Source organism: Hoplias malabaricus, chromosome 1 (assembly GCF_029633855.1).
Source record: "Hoplias malabaricus isolate fHopMal1 chromosome 1, fHopMal1.hap1, whole genome shotgun sequence".
Lineage (NCBI taxonomy): Eukaryota > Metazoa > Chordata > Actinopteri > Characiformes > Erythrinidae > Hoplias > Hoplias malabaricus.
The window spans coordinates 83,601,269-83,622,296 of NC_089800.1; the positions used below are offsets into that span (position 1 = coordinate 83,601,269).

The 21,028-nt window shown below is 44.9% G+C and overlaps 1 protein-coding gene across 1 annotated transcript in view; it reads right to left on the reverse strand.

Moving 5' to 3' along the window:
* The window catches only part of LOC136709755 (AT-rich interactive domain-containing protein 1B-like), a 252,591-nt gene that overhangs the window by 187,461 nt on the left and 44,102 nt on the right, over positions 1–21,028 (reverse strand). The window contains exon 3 of the mRNA XM_066685236.1: positions 10,348–10,512. Coding sequence (XP_066541333.1) covers positions 10,348–10,512 — 165 coding nt within the window. The remainder of the gene's footprint in view (positions 1–10,347; positions 10,513–21,028) is intronic.

Consider the following 21,028-nt stretch of genomic DNA (forward strand, 5'->3'; position numbering starts at 1 on the left):
CAATCTAAATTTGCATTTGAAATGCGTCTGGGAGAAAAGCACATCGAGAAAAAAAAAAAAAATAATAAAAAAAAAAAACACACAAAACAAATAAACACACCTCTCCGCATACGTGGAGCAAAATGCACACGGCAATTAGCAGGTGGCGGTTTGCAGGGAGACAAAACAGGAGGAAATGAACGGATGGGGGGTGGGGGGGTGGTAGGAGCATAAAGCACTGGCTCCCCCCCTCCCCTCTCTGGTCGTGGAATATTTTCGGTGGCCAATGGGAGTGCGGCGCTCGTTACCAGGGACCCCGTCGCATGGCAATCCAGCAGGACATTTAGAGGACTCCGATAAACTATGCCATTTAAAAGGTTATGACAATTAAAAGCAGCTCCCGCAAATTACAGTGCCTGGACCTTTCACACGTACGGATCCTTCTTATCGCCCAGCGCCAAGCTTTCGGCGCCGCATGCCCTCTATTTCCTGCCGCAGCTTGCCCCCCCCCTCCGCTCCCCTCCTTCTCCCGCACCCCCCTCACACACACATCTCTCTCGCTCCCCCTCCCAGCCAGGGATGCTTTTATTATCCCGTTAATTAAGCGAGTTCTTAGCTAATATTCAAATGCTGACCAATTAATGACATTGAACTTTGAATGGCCCTGCCTCTCCTCTCTGTCGCCGTGGCAGCCAGCGTCCTCCTCCCTTTCCTCCCTCGCCTCTTCTTCCTCCTCCTCCTCCTCCTGCTATCGCAGGGCCTTGATTAAAAATGCTGGCGTGGGGAGGCCGATACGGCCGGGCGGCGCGGCCACTGCGACAGCGTTTTAATTAACCTTGTGTAATTTGAATACAGAAGGTGGGAGGGTGTTGGGGGGGGGCTGCAGATGAGAGGTGGAGGAGCTCCTCCTCCTCCTCCCCAAAACACTCAACAGATACCAAGGCCTCGGAGTGGAAACAAACCCCAGGAGGCTCCTGAAACCTACAGCACCTCGTCACGTTGACGCCTGTGCATTAGAAATGGAGTCTCAGTGAGTTTGGGGAATGCTGTATCTTTATAACAGACGATGGAGCAATGTTATATCTCTCTGTGTCACTGAGAAGGGTAGTTTGGAGTTGGTCAGAGTGTGTCTGCAGACCACAGACCATCTACGGTTGCACAGAAATGTACAAAGCAGGGACACTGATCATAAACTTTAGAGTGGATAGTTTACCGGCTGCAAGCCACCTTAAATTCTCATTGTTTGCTCCATGTGGGAGAATTTTGCATTCCACCTTAAACAGTGCAGCCTTTAAGGTGAAATAGATCATTCTACCTGGGCCACGTTCTAATCTTTGCTATATTTAAGGTGGAATGAAAAGTGCAGCAGAAAACTGGTGCCATTTAAGGTGGAATGGACCATTCTACTGGGTACACGGTAATTTTGTGCTTAATTTAAGGTGGAGAGGAAGGAACTAAAGTTTTGCTGATGCCTGAATATCATCGCTGTCTGTTTAAATTGGCATTGGTTCAAATAAAAAGTTAACTTCCCTCTCAGTGTCTAAAGCTGAGATGCTCATGAGCATGGTACAGAGTTGCTGTTAGTGTAACTGACATGATACATCATACTTTACCAAATATTTTCTTGGTGTGCTCCACAGGCCTGAATACCTGACCCCTGTAGTGTAGATACCCTCTTACTATGATGTGCTGTGGGGGACATTTTCACAGCACTGTCTGGGTCTTCATTTTCTGAGAAGACAGACTTGATGCATTGCCTTTATCATATGATACCTTCCATGCTGATAGAAGAGGTCTCCTCCAGGATAGTGAAAGTAATACACACTCTGGACAGGGGCCAGTCCATCACAGGGCAGAGTGGGAAACTGATATGTGTAAAATACTAGGCTATGGCCTTCGCACTCATTAGATCACAACACAGCACTCTCCAGCACCATCATCCAAACTGGGGGAATCATTTTCAGAGCCATGGTGTTCCATCTCTCCTGAAGAATCTGTACCAAACGGGAACTGAAGCTGTGGTGGACAGACACCTTACTAAGCAAACAACAGGCTGATCCAACTTCAGTGGAAGTTCCTCAAGACAACTTACAATGAGGCTCAGTAGTGTGTCTGGCCTCCATGTGTCTGTATATCCTCCCTCCAACGCAATGTTCTCCTGAGGGATCCTCAGGGATGTCCTGGACAGTCTTTGGTGCATGTGGCGTTGGTGGAAGATGTCCCAGATGTGCTCGATTGGATTCAGGTCTGGGGAAGAGGCAGGCCAGTCCATAGCATCAATGCCTTCATCATGCAGGAACTGCAGCCACATGAGGCCTAGCGTTTTCATACATCTGAAGGAACCCAGAGCCCACTGCATTAGCATATGGTCTCACAATGGGTCTCATCCCGGTACCTAATGGCAGTCAGGTTACCTCTGGCTAGCACATGGAGGGATGTGCAGCCCTCCAAAGAAATGCCTCCCCACACCATTACTGACCCACTGCCAAACCGGTCGTGCTGGAGGATGTTGCAGGCAGCAGAACGTTCTCCATGGTGTCTGCAGATTCTGTCACGTCTGTCACATGTGCTCAGTGTGAACCTGCTCTCATCCGTGAAGAGCACAGAGCACCAATGGTGAATCTGCCAGCATCGGTGTTCTTTGGCAAATGCCAATCGCCCTGCACGATGTTGGGCTGTAAGCACAAACCCCACTTGTGGACGTCAGGCCCTGGTACCACCCTCATGGAGCCTGTTTCTGACAGTAAGAGCAGAAACATGGACATTAGTGGCCTGGTGGAGGTCATTTTGCAGGGTTCTGGCACTGTTCCTCCTGTTCCTCCTTGCACAATGGCCCCCTCCACGTCTCCTGGTGTCTCCTCCATGCTCTGGACACTGTGCTGACAGACACAGCAAACCTTCTTGCCACGGCTCGCGTTGATGTGCCATCCTGGATGAGCTGCATTGCCTGAGCAACCTCTGTGGGTTGTAGGGACCGCCTCATGCTCCCTCTAGGGATGAGAGCAATGACAAAATGACAAAGTGACCAAAACATCAGCCAGAAAGGATGAGAACAGAGAAATGGTCTGTGGTCACCACCTGCAGAACCACTCCTTTAAAGGGGTTGTCTCGCTAATTGCCTCTCGTTTCTACCTTTTGTCTGTTCCATTTGCACAACAGCAGGTGAAATTGATTCACAATCAGTGTGGCATCCTCACTGGACAGGTTGATTGACTTGGAGTTACATCGTGTTGTTTAAGCGTCCCCTTTGTTTTTTGAGACGTGTAAATAAACTAAATGTGAACTATAAATTACACCATAAATCCAGTTCATTAAAGAAACCTAGGCCACTTTTATCAACCTGCTTTTGTTGCTTTGTTACCTTCTGTATGACACAAATCAAGCAAACCCCACACAGCTCCCTGGAAGGGCAGGATTTGATTGGATTAAGGCATGGTGACGCAGCGTGTCAAATGAATTAGCCTCCGCTCTTTAGTTACGGTGACGTAATGCGTCCAGTACAGCCTCTATTCCAACTTTAGATCAAACGGCACATGGATATTCTCCGGGTTAATTGACAATAAGGCGTGAATGTGTGAGCTGAGGAGCGAGAGTGGGAGTAACTGGGCCTCTCCAATCACACACACAGCTGTGTCACTGAGCAAATAACAAATGAGTCCAAAAAAGGGCTGTGCGATATATTGTTAGTTCATATTTATTGGGATATTAGCACTCCAGCATAAATGAGTAATAGTTATTACATAGTCGCCTTAATTTTCTCAGCTTTATGTTTTCATCGCAACAAAAAAAATGTGCATTCGGAGCATTATAATCACCTCAAGGCTGTTACAAAAACAACACAAGTTCAAAAATTCTGACTAGAGCTGTAACACCTTTAGAGGGCAGTGGCGAGTGGTGTTTGTTTATTTGAGCCATAGCTGTTTCTGTGCATTTGGAAATTGACCAAAACTAGACTGGTAGATGGTTGCTGATTAATAAAGGTACTCAAGTACAGCCAATCACAATGCACTAATGTAATACTGAATAACACAAGCTTATGTTTAACCAAGCCAATGCATTTCAAAGATATCACTGCTGTCCAATGAAAAACGTGCATCTTTAAAATAGTAACTGCACAGAAGAAGGAAATAGAAATAGAAACCTTCTTAAATTTCAATGGAGGTCAATGTAAAAATATTTAATTCCAAGTAAGTTTTGGAGCATTTCTATTGGTCCAAGTTCAAATCATGAAAAAATGGAAAAACACGTGTTTAATTGGACAGCAACAATATATTTACATTTAATCCCTCGGTATATGTTCATATGCAGAGGGGCTTATACGTCAACGTTCAAATTAGAAAAATAAAATGAGGGGCCTGCGTGGTGCTGCTGCCACACAGCTCCGGAATCCTAAGTCTGTGGGTTCGATACCCACCTCGGGTCACTGTTTGTGAGGAGTCTGGTGTGTTCTCCCCTTGTCTATGTCGAATTTTGGGAATAGGCTATGACACAATGTGTGGCAGTGTGAGACTGGGTGAGTATGTGGTGCCATCTGATGGACCGGCACCCTGTCCAGGGTGTGTTCTTACCCGATGTAACTGAAGTGTGCTGCCATATCTGACACCAGACCAGGAACCTCGCATGCAACGGAAAGCCAAACAACGTAATGTTCCAACCTTGAAGTGTGTCAAAAACAATGCTAATGAAAAGCTCCTCAAACTCCGGTCTGTTAACGTGACTGCCACGACTACAATGAAAGAACGCGTCGCCAAGAAGCCTACCTGACATCCGGGAAAAAAAAGGCTTGTCACATCTCTTTGAGGCCCATTGATGATTTTCGAGCTGACGCAACACTTCTCATTGCAGAGGACTCTTGTTTGTTTGAGGGCTGACAGGCAGGGGGGGGAGAGAGAGAGAGAGAGAGAGAGTGAAGGAAAAAGTGAGGACACTCTCAAAGCTGCCCTGGCTGCCTGATGTCAGAGCGAGTGTGTGATAGGACATGCCGCCGCTCAGATAGCAGCCGAGTAAGCGCACAAAGTCACTTTGTGAAGTCAAACGCGCGGTGAAATGACAGAGATGGGCTCGTACGGCCATCTTTGATTCCTGCGCCCAGCACTCTGAGCCACAGCGCTGGGCCGGCCACATTAGCTCAGGAACAAAGCTGCCCTATTCCTTCTCTCCCTCTCCCCGCCGCTGGGTATCACTCGCTTTTTCGTCCCCTTCGTCTGCTGGCTGCGGCCTAGAATAGCACAGGAAGGGCCGCGGAGGCCACTGATATGTCAATCACTGGCAAGGAGAGGAGAAACTCGAGGGTTTACTGGGGAGCAGATTTAACAGATAATAGCTCATATGGACACTACAGCCCAGAGATGTGGAGATAAAGAGACAGTGCCTTGAAAATGCACAAAAACAAAGCCATACTTCAACCACAATTTCCCCAATTCATTTATTTCTATTGACTGTTGTACAGAAACTGAACTGGAATCCTAGACAGTGGCTAAATGTGCACTGTATGACCAGCACCGAGTTGTTCTCTGGATAATGGATGTGGTGTCGATCCCATTGACATGACGCAGTGTCCACAAACTTTTGTCCATTCTGTGTGCACTGCTGTTCACATAAGAACATAATGTTTAAAAAAAAGCAGGGTTGTAAAGATACATACATAAAAAGCACAGAAATACAGATACAGGCCTACAATAAATGCAATATATATGCTAAGTGCAGTTATGCTAACTAGTGACCACCTTCAGTTCATTGCTACCTACATTAGCATAAAAGTCCTGCATATTCTATGGAAAGTGTGATGATTTAGGCTTGTAGTTAGCACATTTCTACCTGCTGGATATAAGCCACTTTCACACATGCTCCCCAGAAATATTCCGGAGTTTACACAGAGGAGATGTTTGTGTGAACAGAAACATTCGTCCCAGACATTAGCCGGACTTTATCCCCCTAGTCCCCTTGTAGAGACTCATGCAGGGGAGAGCAGAGCTGATAATATTCAGGAATAGTTCATTCACGCTCTGCACGGGTGCTGCCCCAAGCCAAAGCACCACTTTGGAACACCTCTGGACTCTGTAAACCAGAGTTTCGCTAGAAATTCTACATGTGAAATAGCCATTAGCTACATTAGCCTTTAGCTCCAGTGGAAATATAAAGAAAATGTGAACCCTGTACATGTATTTGTTGATCAATCCCAATTGGGATAAAGAGGATCACAAATACGATGTTTCACCAAATTGTTCCTGGGGTTAAAGCACAAAAAAGATGTCCTACAAGAAAACAGACGATGTAAACAAAACACATGCTAACGACTTTAAACCATGCTCCAGTGTAAACGCATAGAATTCACAATACATTAAAAAGTGCATATAAGTGATTTACAAAAAAAACTCAAATGTGTCCAAGAATGTGCCCCATAAATAAATAAATAAATAAAAAGTCAGAGACAGAGGATAGGGGAAATCAAATCCTCAAACTGGAACAGTTTGTCTGAGCTTGGAGCTTCACAGCAGAGATAAGAGTGGCCTCAGAAATAAACCTGGCTCTCAATTCACACAAGCAGCTTCCCATGAAGATAAAGAAAGGTCAGGCTAAAAGCAGAGAGTCTTCACATAGCCCGGCGGCTCTTTGGAGAAAAGCTCCCTCTACACGGCCCAGGCAGGTCTAACCTACTGCCTAATCTGGCTGAACGGAACACAGAGGAAAAAAGGCCCGGTCCATATCAACCTCTCTTAAGAGCTGGTCTTTGGACAAAAAGAAGATGAGGAAAGGTTAGTCCATGTGCTGAACCACTGCTGGGAGAAGATCCAGGAGGAAGTTGGTTAGCTCTCTAGTGGTAAGCTCTTCTGTCTTCTCACAAATTTGTCTAGAACTGCGTATGGGCTGGAAAACCCCATTGTCCTACACCTGTACCAGACCACTGTACCCAAACGTTTGCTGCAGTGGGAATGCACATTGTTTGCTTCCAAATTCCACTGGAATTTATTTACAATGATGTATATCCTTCTTAAACCAACCAAAATATAGTGACAGCTGAATTATTACAAAGGGAGATGCATTTTGTATCTCATTCTTTTGCCTTGCTACGCTTCCTCTGCATTAGCCACCTCCACCACTCCTCAAAAACATGAAAACAGCCTGGATAAAGCAGGTTGTTAAATATGAGTGAAGGAGCGTGTGAGTGAGTGAGTGAATAAGATACATGCAAATCCCAAGAGGTGTTTTATTTGCAATAATGAGTTAAATTCAAACTAAGAATGACTTTGGGCACTATTTGGCATTAAAAAAAATGTACAGCTTCTAGATTTAATTAATCATGTATCATATCAGCATGTGTCTAATGGAAAACGACTGGACCAGAGGCGATTGCTCTAAGACTGCAAGGTAAGCTCAGCTTCCCCTAAAATGTCAAAAAAATAAGTGATCAAATATATACTGTTGTGTGTACATGTCATTGAATAAATATGCACTACAACGCGCTCAACTTTTGTTCAGAATCAGCTTCTTATCACTGGTAAAGACGCGGCTTTCCTCTCAATCATTACCGCAGCTTCACAGTGATTTAAACAGTGAGGACGCTGAGCATCCACAGAGTTCAATAGCGAAGCAGCGAAACGAGACGAGTCATTGGATAAATGCTGGGCTTTGTCCCGCCCATCGGACGCTCAGCGTCTCTGGGGGTCTATGGGGCAGTGGGCTGGCCTCGGCTGGCCCGGACGCTCAGCTTCTGCATGATGATTGGATGATCTGTCTGAGGCTGAATCCCTTTTTGATTGACAGCGAAATGAGCGAATCAGCGATCCTTTGGTGTAAAGATCCACGTTACATTTTCATTCTGTTCTGAGTTGAACCGGAGACTTTCTTAAACCTCTTAGCGGCTTTTTCTTTGTTAAAAACGACTAGCGACAAATCGAGCTTCTATTTCTGGTGGGGTTTTTTGTAGCTGCTTGTGTTTGGAGACTGACTTCTATCACTCTTTCTGACTTCTATCGCAGTTTCTGTCCAGCAGGTGCTGCTGAGCCCCTCCACCGTCACAAAGCACTCACAGGCGGACACACTTCACATGGGCCAAGGCCGTTTAAGCAGCCTAGCTCTGCTGGCCATTGAGAGGACGCTAGTCAAGTCCCTGGAAAAGACGCCTTGTTGGTACGACAGGGTCACAGATCATTTTCTTGAAAAGGAACGGAGGGTAGAATTTACGTATAAATAAACCGACACATTTTATGATGTAGGCCGAAATTGAGCTTCCCCTCCTTGAACGACCAGCATCCGCCACTGGACTGGACCAATCACTTGCTCCAAAGTGGACATGTATTGTTACTAAAATATGCACAGAAATGAAGAAATATGTTTATAGTTTATTGTTCTTGCCGGAGTAAATGTGAACATTTAACAAGAAACCAGGTCTGAGGAAAATGTGTTAAACCCTTCATATTGGATTGGTACCTAACAAACCCTCCAAAACCTGCAATGGATTGGTTTAAAGATTTCACACTCAGTTTGTTCTCACTCCAATAGATTGACATTCCCTCTCACATTTAGTCCAAAATTTCCCATAGCGCTCGTTCTCTTCGTTCCCGAGATTGGCGCGTTCTCCCGGCCCCGTCAGACTGATGGGGTCCAGGGTGCACTTAAAGGACGGGGATGATGGAAACACCTTCCTGATCTGTTGATTTATAGCCGAACCTCGGCAGCGTAAGGAAGGCCCTCGTACAGATCCATAATCCTCCAACATCTGTCAATATATCCACGTCTCAAAATTAGGTCTCGCCTTTCCTGCAGTGTGTGATCAAAAGCTGAGCACCAGTGAAGACTGTCAAATGTAACACCCTCCTATCATTAAAGCTGATGCGATTGCGAGAAAAAACCGTCCCCTCTTCCACCGAGCCTTCAATTTGCTGCCAAATACAAAAGCAGAGAAGTTGTTGAACTGAGCAATCAGCCGAACGCTGTCCCATATCCTGGGTTAATGGAGGTAGAGGGGGCCTATAAATTGGGAGTCAAACTGTCAAAATCATAAAGAGATGACATTTTAAAGTTCACTCTAAAAAGACATGGCTTAATAAAAGCACAGTTTAAACCAGACCACCATCCGACACAAAAAAGGGACAGTGCAGACAGCGCTGTTTTGTTCTAGAAATTTTTTTTTCTAAATAAATAACTAAAGATCCAAGCCTCTGAAGTCACCATAATTCGCCTCTTTCAGCCTCGGAAAAGGACAAACACAATTGTTATAACGCTCACAACACCTCGCACACAATTTGAATAAAGAGGATCAGTCCAAGGTGTTATCCAAAGGTCAAGTTTGTCTCTCCTCTCAGGACTCCTGTGGATAATTTACTATTCCAGAATACAAATAGCCTGGAGCCGACCTGACCTACATCAGCCTTCAAGTATGGGCAGCGGGCGTGAGAGAGCGGGAATAGAGAGATAAAGAGCTGGACTTGATTAATGCAATCGCCCTTTGAGGAGGAAGGAAAGGGAGCGCTAAACTGGAGTCCAGCGTTGAGAAAGAGCCAGGCGTGTTGGGAAATAAGGAGTGTCTTGGACAGAAATCTCAGAAGGGGAAAAAAAGAAGGATGAACTGCAAGTACAGATTTCATCAGAGCAAATTTCTGCTGTGGCTTACACACTCAACCGGGTGTTGCACGATATCTCCAGGCCATCCCGATTGTTACCAAACTTCGCCTCGAGCTTTCCCAAAGTGGCTGCACCTCCCAGTCCCTTTCCTGTGACGCACAGGAGACTGCTGGCCTTCCCTGCAGCGCAAACTCCGCCAAGCAAATTCCCCCTCAGTCTGCAAGTGGAGGTCAGTTAAAATAGGCAGATTCCTAACGCGCCACAGACAATGAGAAACACATGGCCTTCTCAGAGGCCAGCAGCACAGCGGCACTGGCCTTTCTCAACTCTCTCTGCTTTTATTGGTGCGTCTGTTTTCCCAGAGATGCTGCTTTTTTTTTTCTTGTTCATGAATGGAAACCTTGGTAAGAATACAGATTTAAAGGAAAATAAAAGACATGCATCAGAGTCTCGTTTCCTTATTTGAAACCAAAAATGAGCAAAGCAAACATTGGTATCTCCAATGGTTGAGAACCCCAGCCTCACTGTAAAGTGCTAATATAATTCACAGGCTTTCAGATGCCAGAGAAAAAAAAGCCTCCAGTCTTGTAGCCACACTGCTGACAGCCCTGGTGTAAGGAGGCCAGCCAGAGTTATGCCTGCGCGGTCGGAACCAGTGAAGGAGCGAGGTGCAGGAAACGCCAGAAATAGAACTCATGAATAATCTGGACAACTAATCAGAACGATCGGCCCACGGGCAGTCAGCTCGGCCCTCGGCTCAGCGGGAGCCCCAGCAAATAATGGTGAAATGGAAGCGGGCCTTACCTGCTGTTGAGCGGCGCGGGCCTGGATGTAGGGCGGCTGGGAGGGGGTCACTGGCTGCTGTTGCTGCTGCTGCTGCTGCTGCTGCTGCTGTTGGGACTGGCTAAAATACGGCTGACCCTGCGGACAGTACCCTCCCATACCCTGCTGACCATAGTGAGGAGGTACCTGCATGAACAGAAACAGAGTGTGAGAGAAACACACGTTAGTAGGTCAACCTCTTAAACTGCAGGGATATATTCATTAAATATTCATTTAAAATTCTGTAATTATAATAATTATTCACTAACAACTGAATTGTGGGCCAAAACTAGGGGCCTCGTCAATAGCAGCTAAAAACTATACGTGAAGAACCTCATGAAACTGGCTTGTAACTCACTTCCTCACTCAAACATATTCAAGCTCAGTGAGGAACTGCTCCACAAGAGGGCCCTACTCACTACTCTGTGATGAGAAATATCAGTCAATATTCACATATAACAAATCGTCGCTCTCCAATGAAATCTCCCAAATAATAGTAAGTTTATAATTAGTAATAATTCAATCTCCCAAAATAGTAAGTTTGCAGAAGGAAAAAATGCATTCTTAACTTTCAATGAAAGTCAATATTTTTTAAAAATTATCACAAGTAATTCTGGAGCATTTCTTTTAATCCAAATATCATGACATTTTCACACCATGTAAAGGACAGCAGCAGCTGCAAAATCCACAAAAATTAACATGTTTTAAACTGGACATATCACTTAAAAGGTGATGTGCCTGTTTTATCAAATCTATTTGTTTATGACATTAAAGATTAATAAAAATTCATGAAACAATAAGAAACTCCAGTAAGTCAACCGTGATGTTGTACATTTAAACTGTAACCACACCTACCCATGCACGCAGAATACAAAAAAAAAATTGTTATAAAGATATACACTGTGTTCAAAAGAATAGTCGGATGAGCAGGTGTCTAGTTATTGTTAGTTATTGGCACTGTTTTTATGCTTTGACAGTAAATAGGCCCAGGTTTTGAAAATATCTGAGGAAAGTGAAATTAAGAATATAATGTTGAGTGCTAATGTGTTGATGTAATGTTGCCACAATACCAATCCGTCCTGCTAAACTGAAAAGTTTAAAGCAAATAGGCTAAAAATGAGTAGGCCCCAGGATTAAAACTAGCATTGCTAATAACACCACGTCACACACTGCTCACTATTTCAGGACAGATTTGTTACAGGACTGACTCAGATTCACATTGTGCCCTTCACAATATCAGATACAGACATTTAGACCCAAGAAAATACTGTAAATTATTAATATCTTAAGACTTTACACCACTGTAGCACATTGCTAAGTGTTACATTAGCTAGCTCATCTTCATAAGCAGTTTAAGATGACAGTAAAAGAAGGCCACCGTCCAACTCAGCTAACAAGAAACCCAGATGTGGATAGATGTGCCAACAGAGAAGGTAGATTCTTTCAGCGCACTAATCCTGACGTACAGTTGTTCAATTAGCAAGTGATTTTCACCTGCAGCATCATAAGCCGTCATTAAAGCAAAGCTCAGAAACAAATTAGCAGCAGCTGAGGACTCAGCAGAGGCTTTTACAGAGCTCGTCTCTGTCTGCTTTACGCAGCCACACAATGCAAACTGTTTTTATAACTGCTGCTAAGTGATTTGCTGTGGCACAGGAAGCTCTCTGGTGGAGCCAGAAAAGCTTGTGCTGTCTTGGGAATGCTGTACAGTGCTCTACTGGCCTGCTCACCATCAGATACAGCTGGGACCATTGCACACTTCCCACAACCCCTCAACTCCCCCACTCGCAGCCTCTTTCCTGCTTACGCAACGGCTCCTAATGAGCAGCTGCCGCAGCTCTCACGTCCTGCTCCACATGGGGCGAGCGCACACTTTATTCTGGCGAGGAAATGAGCTCTAGCCATGTGGATGACATAAAGTTCTTACCGAGTTTCTTTTTTTTTCTTTCTCCTCACTCCAGTTTAATGCTCCTCCGTGTGAGCCAAAACGTATGTTGTGACTCATTAGACATGGCAGAGAGCTGCGGCTGGCCCCACTTGCAAAGCATTGCTCGATGGAGCCTGTTACTGCCGACGGTAGAGCGGCTCCTCTCTCCAACGAACGAGAAAACCACAACATTGCGGAACTATTTTAAGAATGAAATGACTGTGAAAACCACCAATAGTCAATGCACTGTCCGTTTTCATTCCAAGCTTTTTGCAAGTGGAACTGTTAGTACAGTCAAGAGTGTAAATTGGGGTTGAACACTGGCTTGCTTGAGCAGGAACATCAGGGAAAATATAACTTTGAAAACACCAGAAGAAATCTACACCTGAAAGTTTGCTGAAATATGGTTAGAGAATCAAACCTCATCTATGACACTGAAAGGTGTAGGATACGAATGCTCCCCAGAAAAGGCCAACCATGGTCATTTAATGTTTATTGATAAGTTTCTTGATACTGCACAGGGTGCAACATGACATGCTCATGATCGAATCCCAGTAAACAAGGAACGTCTCTGGACGTTCAAAATAGGTCTAAAAGTAGTCTGTCCGTCAAGAACATATTTTAAACGTCAACGGACGTCCAAATTCCATCTTAATAAGTTAGTTAAGGGGTGACCAATCGATAACGTCAGTGGACGTCCAAAATGCGTTTTATACAAGTAATTTATTTCGGGACCAATTAATAACGTCAATGGTCGTCCAAAATACGTCTAATAGTCGTCTTTTCAATGTCTGTGTTTGGACGTCTTTTCAACTTTCATTTTCAACCTTAAGAGAACGTTGATTAGACGGCAGTCATTATGTTAGTTCAACGTTGAATCAACAGTTAAATGTTTACTGGGATGACATGTTCTGCTGGGTATAACATTTTAAATATCAATTTTCTGCAGTATTTAAGACTCAATTATATGATTTTTGTGCCCTGTGATGGAATGGCGTCCCATCCAGGGTGTGTCCCCACCTTGCACTCCGGGTAGGTTCCGGGTAGGAATTTCCAGACCCACCATGACCCTGAACTGGATGAGCAATTACTGACAATTAATGAATTCATTATTTTTGTACAGGTCACATTAAACATTAAAACCAATATCTTTAATTAATTCATCCATTTGTTTTCATATGAACACTTTACTCTGTTCAGGGTCACGGTGAGTCGAGTCGTTGAGTGCCAGTCCATCCATACACTCACCCTGTCATACCTGTGGACATGTGTTTTTTCGGACACCCAGAGGAAACCCTCCCAGAAACAACCATCACAGACTCAATGTGGGGATTGAACCCACAGCCTCGGGACCCATAATTTTGTCATAATTCAGTAGCATATTTAACAGATCATACTGCAGATTTCTAAGTATCGGGACGGCTGAAATTGTGCCTGTGGAAATGATGCCTATGAGCACAGTGTCTCAAAGCATAGAGAAACTGACCCAAGTTCATTGCTTCCATATGCTTCTGCCCTACAACGGTTTGATGTAATACTGAGTAATGTACGAGGCTGAGTCTATGATTAGGTGAAAGCAATGACACACGAATGCTCCTGTAGTCCAATTTAACCTGAGCAATCTTACCCAAGAGCAGGCTGCAGGCAAACGTATGGCCACGGCTGAAGTGTGAAAAGACTGACATATCAAATGTGCGATCATTGCTCATGCTTTAATATAATGATTTTTAGATTCCTTTAATGAATGAGGGCTATTGTTAGCCGTGATGGGCAGTGGTGCTTGGCTGCATGCCGTAATGAATGAAGCGGCGGTGTTGGCATGAGCTGGGTTAGGCTATTAACCCCAATGCCAAGTCATCTGATTCCACAGCATCTCCTCAGCCTAATGAGACACTTGTTGGTGTGCCTGCTTTCAACTGCAGCACTGATTGTCAGCACAAACACACACACACACAGACTGAGAGTGTGTGAGAAAATCAAACTACCAAGGCTGACCAAAAAATAGAAGAGAAAAAAAAGAACCTCCTTTAAACCAAAATGAGTGGAATTTCAGAACTAAGTGCATAGTTTAGCACAGAATGATACAAATAGATCATCATTTATCTTCATAAAAATTGCATGTGTTCAGGGCTCACACAACGTCTTTTAAAGATTTCCGTTAAATCCTTCAGATCAATTCATTTCGCAAACATGCTTTTCAATGAGAGCAGAAACATCAGCGCTGCTCTATAGCAACATATTGAGGCCCCGTGCTTTCATCGTCTAGAAGCTGGAGACAAAAGCACAGCACAGGCATAGTGAGCACCACAGCGCCGGCACTGTGTCATTTTACAGTTGTGTAACGCTATTGATTGACCCAGTAGGAGGGTCAAATCCAAATGGAAGCTCCACTCCACCATCCAGGTGTGCTTCCTGCTGCACAGGACAGAAATAGACTGATGGAGCTAATGGGTTTGATGTTTCAAGGGAATGACGTTTCGAACCAAATCATCTACAAAGTGCAGGGCACTGAACGAGTCCCATATTTAGGCCGAATGAGAAAATGACATGTGATGCTATTTGTTTGGAAAGAAAGTGTTCATTTGCTCTGAAAATACTACCATGGAAACAACAAAAAATGACCAAAAGCATGTGTCTACATTTAATTCTGTAGGTTTATTTAGTCATTCCCCCAGGTTTCATTCATTCATTCATTCATTATCTGTAACCCTTATCCAGTTCAGGGTCGCGGTGGGTCCAGAGCCTACCTGGAATCATTGGGTGCAAGGTGGGAATACACCCTGGAGGGGGCGCCAGTCCTTCACAGGGCAACACACACACACACACACATATTCACACCTATGGACACTTTTGAGTCACCAATCCACCTACCAACGTGTGTTTACGGACTGTGGGAGGAAACTGGAGCACCCGGAGGAAACCCACGCAGACACAGAGAGAACACACCACACTCCTCACAGACAGTCACCCGGAGGAAACCCACGAAGACACAGAGAGAACACACCAACTCCTCACAGACAGTCACCCGGAGCAGGAATCGAACCCACAACCTCCAGGCCCCTGGAGCTGTGTGACTGCGATACTAACCTGCTGTGCCACCGTGCCGCCCTCCCCAGGTTTCATATTCATTTATTTATAATGATATTTATATAAAATGAAGTAATACCGCACGGCCTAATCACATTAACAAGGCAACAGTTGGCTCTTTGTGCAAGAAATGTTTTGACGCTTGGTGAGAACAACAGGTGAGAGATTCCTGCTGTGAAAAAACTGACATCTCTCTGCTAAAAAAGTTGCTTCTGATTATGTAAATAATAAAAAGTATGTACATAAAACATAGTCCATCTAAATTTCTGAAGAAACAAATGTGAATAATTGAACTGAAGGATCTACAAAACAGGTAGAATTTGCATTTTATTCCTACTGTTGAACATGGCCTTATTGTTTTCTGTAAACATAAATATCAGTTGAATTTGTCAAAATATTATAAACACACAGCACATGTAAATCATTTGAATCCTGTGACTTGGCTAGTACTTTTCATACTCTGTGTGAAAGGATGGTTAGTGCGTTTGCCTGGAAAACTGAGCTAGCGTGGCGAGCACTCTTAGCCCAGAAACGGTGCTGTCACACAGACATGGCTGCTCTGGTGTACTTACTGTGATTGTGGGGGGGTTTGCTGTGCTTGTAATTCAAATGGTCCAATGAGCAGAGACAGCGTTTTTGTAATTTTAGCGTCAGCGGCGTGGCACACTGCCTGTCGGGCTGTGCCAGAGCACACGTTCTCTATTTGAATGACATATGGGCCCAGCCAACCAGAGAGATGTTAGAGCATTAAGTAGCCCAAACAGGCATGACAGGACTATAGAGCAGCATATTAGCATTAGCACACTCCTGTGGCTAGCTCCCTGGCCTAAAAAAAAGCAGAGCAGCAGCTAAGGATGATCTACATTGTTCTGGAACTTGGACCCCCGACTGGCTATAGACCACTTTCCCAAATGATTGGTGTAGCATAGATGCTAAAAATAGATTATTTAGAAGTGCCTTAATGTTGAGCCACTATGTACAATTACTCAAAAAAGAAGAGAAAAAAAACTGTTACAATAAATTCACACACAACAAGGCTGTGAACATGATATGCCAAGTTAAGGGCTCGCACCTCCACAGTTTTCTCATGCCAGTTTTCACAGCTGAATGAAGTAAGCTGCCCAGTGTAAAGCACACACTGCAAAATCCTCAGCACTGAGTTCATTCTACAGTGCTCATTTTTGTCTGAAATGTGCTAATGTAGCTAGAAAATAACAGAAGCTTTCATCCACTAATTAGTTTAGTTCTAATGGCACATCTAGACTGTCAAATACTTGCTTCATACCTTGTCACATTTTTCAAGTTATCTCAGAAAGACTTGTTTATGTTTTTTGACACCGTTAGGTATAAACTTATCTATGAACATGAACAAAAGTATGCTAGCACTGTTAAAACCAGTAATAAAAGCAGCCTAGCTGGAGCTATTCTTAATTTTTCTGCATCAAACGCATCTTTGCATGTGACCACCTCTGAGGTAAGAATGAGATTTATGTGACAGATAATTTTACCAAACTTTCACTTCAAGTTTGAAGTAAGAACCAGTTTGCACCTCCAGTTTTTCTCAGGCCTGCTTCTGCCGCTAAATGTGTTAAAGTGTCATGTTGAAAAGCAACACAGCCAAACACCAGCACTGAATTCACTGCTTAGTGCTTATAAAAGCTTTCTAATTTACAGTTTTCCACATGAAACATTTCATATCTGAATTTTGCTCCCTCAGTTTTGTGCCAAAGCTGTAAGGCTAGTGCGAGTTAGCAAACAAGTAATGGGAGCATTTATCATTGAGCATACGTCATTCCTAAATAAAAACACACTTGGTTTAAACCATGATAAACTGTCCAAATTAGCTTAAAAAATGTTCCAGCTAAAAGACACCTATTTAATGTGTTCTTCCAGTGCTCATTTATGTTCAAAATAGTTTGGCTGTACACAGTGAAAGTCATTTAGTTCCCAAACTTTGGTTCGTGTGAACCTCACTCTAGCTCTGAGGCTAATACTGATATATACACACCGAACACACCCATGTGAGGCATACGTGGCTAGCCCAGTGTGGTACCAACAAGTTTTGCACGCCGGGATCAGTGATGGGATGAGTTAAACATGGCCACTATAGACAGCCTGCCTGATTCGCACTAATATGTACCAACCCAACAAGGGCCCATGCTCATCTTAAACCCAGCTAGCCTTAACTCAACCCATTGTTAGTCCCAGTAAGTAGCGCTATGATAACTGCAAGCTTGAATCATCACAAAAGTGCGTATAACCATGCTATGTTTGTCAAAACATAAAAGAACTTAGCTTCTTTGTTATCTGGAACTGTATGGCATAGGCTTGGTTATTTCGGTTATAATACTGTAGCCTGTGCGGGATGGGCTAGCTACAAACTGTACTAGCTGCCATTTTGAATCCTGGCTGTTGTCTGTATGTTTTGATCATTTTATCACAGGCGCACTATAGCTGAACCAGTATGGGAACACTTTGTTCACTAAAAGGGCACTTTAAGAGTAAAAAGCCTCCACAGTTTTTCTTATGGCAGTTTTTACAGATAAATGAGGTAAACCGCTGAGTGGGAAGGAAACCCAGAAAACACTCCAAGGTTCTCTGCCAGTGTTGAATGCACTCTTGCAGTTTTCCTGTTGGACTAAAGGGACACAGTGTGTGTGTGTTAACTCTTCTCGGCAGGTACTCATTCATGGCCGGGGAAATATGCTCTTTGTTTCGTTGCCGACTATTAAAGATGGCCGCCGTTGTTTACGCTGCGTTTTTTTAATTCGCGCCTGAGTGTGGAAGCGGCGGTGGAGGCTCCAATGAGATGCAAGTTGCGGCGACAATAATAAACAATCCACACTCCTGATTAAACAGAGGGGAGGGGGTTGGAGATTACATCGCTGCTGGCGCGAGGTGACTAACCCCGGCCCGCCGCGTTTGATCTGCTCTCCCCCTCCGCGCGCACGCGCCACTTGACACCTCAAGAATGAGCTGCCCTTGGCGCGAGCCTCATCAAACAAAAGAGACGCGGCGCGAGGCGCGGGCAAACACGCGACCATGTTAACAAGGGAACGTGCCGGCGACATTAAGTGGGACAGAGTTTGACACACACACACACACCTACACCTCAGCGAGCTGTCATGAATAGCGCCCTCAAAAACCATCCCTCCATATGCGCGCGCGCTAAAAAACAATTTCAATATGTATGAAAAGGAGAGAAAGACTGCTGAGCAAAACGACGCTATCATAATGCAACCAGGCCGCTATCACACCGGGATCCGGAGCGCGCGCTGCGTGTGTGCGTGCGTTTGTGCACGCGGTTTTGAAAAGGCGTGTGTTTTTGAAAAGGGGAATCTGAAGCATTTGAAGTGCTCGCGGAGGTGAATTTTCCAGGTCACAGTTCTCTCTCTCTCTCTCTCTCTCTCTCTAATGTGCCTGTTTGCCATTCAAATGACACCCCATTCACCGCTGCAATAAACGATAGCTCTGTGACCGATGAGGACCGGATTTAAAAGATGTTAATTAAAAAGGATAAACTCTAACCTACGACTACAACAGCAGATTTTACTCCAGCTCTGAGAATAGTCCACGTTTAATCAAAAAAAAATAGTCCCTAGCCGCCACCACCTCATCCCTTGCCTCTCCTCTGGCCCTGCTCTGTTAACACAACGCCCCTGGGCCACTGAGACCAGGCCACTCTCTCAGTCCAGTCAATGGCACCAGGCGACAGGAGATCGGCCTCTTTTCTCCTTTATCACTTGGACTGTTTCTTTTTTTTCTGGTTCCGTTATCATGGCGGAGAGGCTGCGGAGGTGACAAGGGTTAATGCGTTCTAAAATGCACAGGCTCTGTGGGTGCAGGCTCTGGTTTAGTGCCACCGATTCAAATGTTTTCCCCATTAAACTCCTGACCCCAGTGCAAGGCCAAGAAGGAGCAAAGGGAAAGAGAGAGTGTGTGTGTGTGTGTTTGGGGAGGGGGTGGGGGTGGTGGTGTAGGACTGATTCATGTGCAGAAAAACAGCTCAGTTCTCAGAGTGCAGAGAGGTGTGTGGAGGAGAGAATTTAGCCTCTGATCTCTCAGTAAAGGATGGAAAAGTCTCCTCGTCCCAGCAGAGACAGTGTTCACCTGAATGTCAAAGCCAAGCTGAGCCCTCTCAGCCCGGCCTCAGCTCAGCACCACATGGGGTTAAAACACCACCCAGCCCCAGAAACAAGGTCAGAACACATCATACTGCAGATATATGAGGAGAGTAAAGTTATTTACAGGTATACATCTCTAGACACTAATATAGTGTGGTTGTTTCCAGGGACTTTTCTAGACCACTTCTTGAACTGGGGCACGCACCGTTCACCACGCACTGTTATGGTGAAATGGGGCAGTTCCTAATGTAATATGGCATTGTCTAGAACTGAATGATTCACAAAAGACTGTCTTTAAAATGAACATTCTCCTGAGAAGTTTATGTTGGATGCTACTTACTATTATAGTCTGTGGGCAGGGAATATAACACATTTCAGTGGTGTATATTTGGAAAGTGGGCAGCAGGTTAGTGTCGCAGTCACACAGCTCCAGGGACCTGGAGGTTGTGGGTTCGATTCCTGCTCCGGGTGACTGTCTGTGAGGAGTGTGGTGTGTTCTCTCTGTGTCTGTGTGGGTTTCCTCCGGGTGACTGTCTGTGAGGAGTGTGGCGTGTTCTCCCTGTGTCTGCGTGGGTTTCCTCCGGGTGGCTGTCTGTGAGGAGTGTGGTGTGTTCTCTCTGTGTCTGCGTGAGTTTCCTCTGGGTGACTGTCTGTGAGGAGTGTGGTGTGTTCTCCCTGTGTCTGCGTGGGTTTCCTCCGGGTGCTCCGGTTTCCTCCCGCAGTCCAAAAACACACGTTGGTAGGTGGATTGGCGACTCAAAAGTGTCCGTAGGTGTGAATGTGTGTGTGTTGCCCTGTGAAGGACTGGCGCCCCCTCCAGGGTGTATTCCCGCCTTGCGCCCAATGATTCCAGGAAGGCTCTGGACCCACCGTGACCCTGAACTGGATAAGGGTTACAGATAATGAATGAATGAATGAATTTTTGGAAAGTTCTACTGTCATAAGTGGCTATAACCAAAATATTATAATATCTATTACTCCATGCAAAAAGCGAACAAAATTGGCTCTCCTCAAAAGGTGCTGGGGCATTATGGGAAATGTAGTGAATTAGCCTGTCCTATAGTTCTGCTCATCAATCCAGGGTAAAACTGACTTTTTACTGCCATGACTTTAGTGGGTCACCATGAAATTGTAATTGTATACAGCAGTAGTATGGGCAATGTGATGGTACAGTAGTGTACAGTGGTGCTTTTCCACCCCATGTGTCCGGCTCTACACGACTCGACACGCTTAAAGCTTGTTGCTTTTCCACTGGCAGGGCTTCCCCGCAAAATGGAGCCAATGACATCACAAAACCCTGTCTCTAACAATGTCTAACAAAAATAAACGTGAAAGCTGCTGTAACTTAAGAGCTTTTACAAGCGGCGAGTTTGTGCTGGATTTGAATGAGCTCTGCATTTCGTGGTGATTGACATGTCTCTGGCCAATCAGCGCTCTCTGCAGGGTTTACACCTCACCATTTAGTACCTACTCAGCACGGTTGGAACCCGGAGCGAGCTGAGACCGAAAAGCCGGTTCCAGGGAC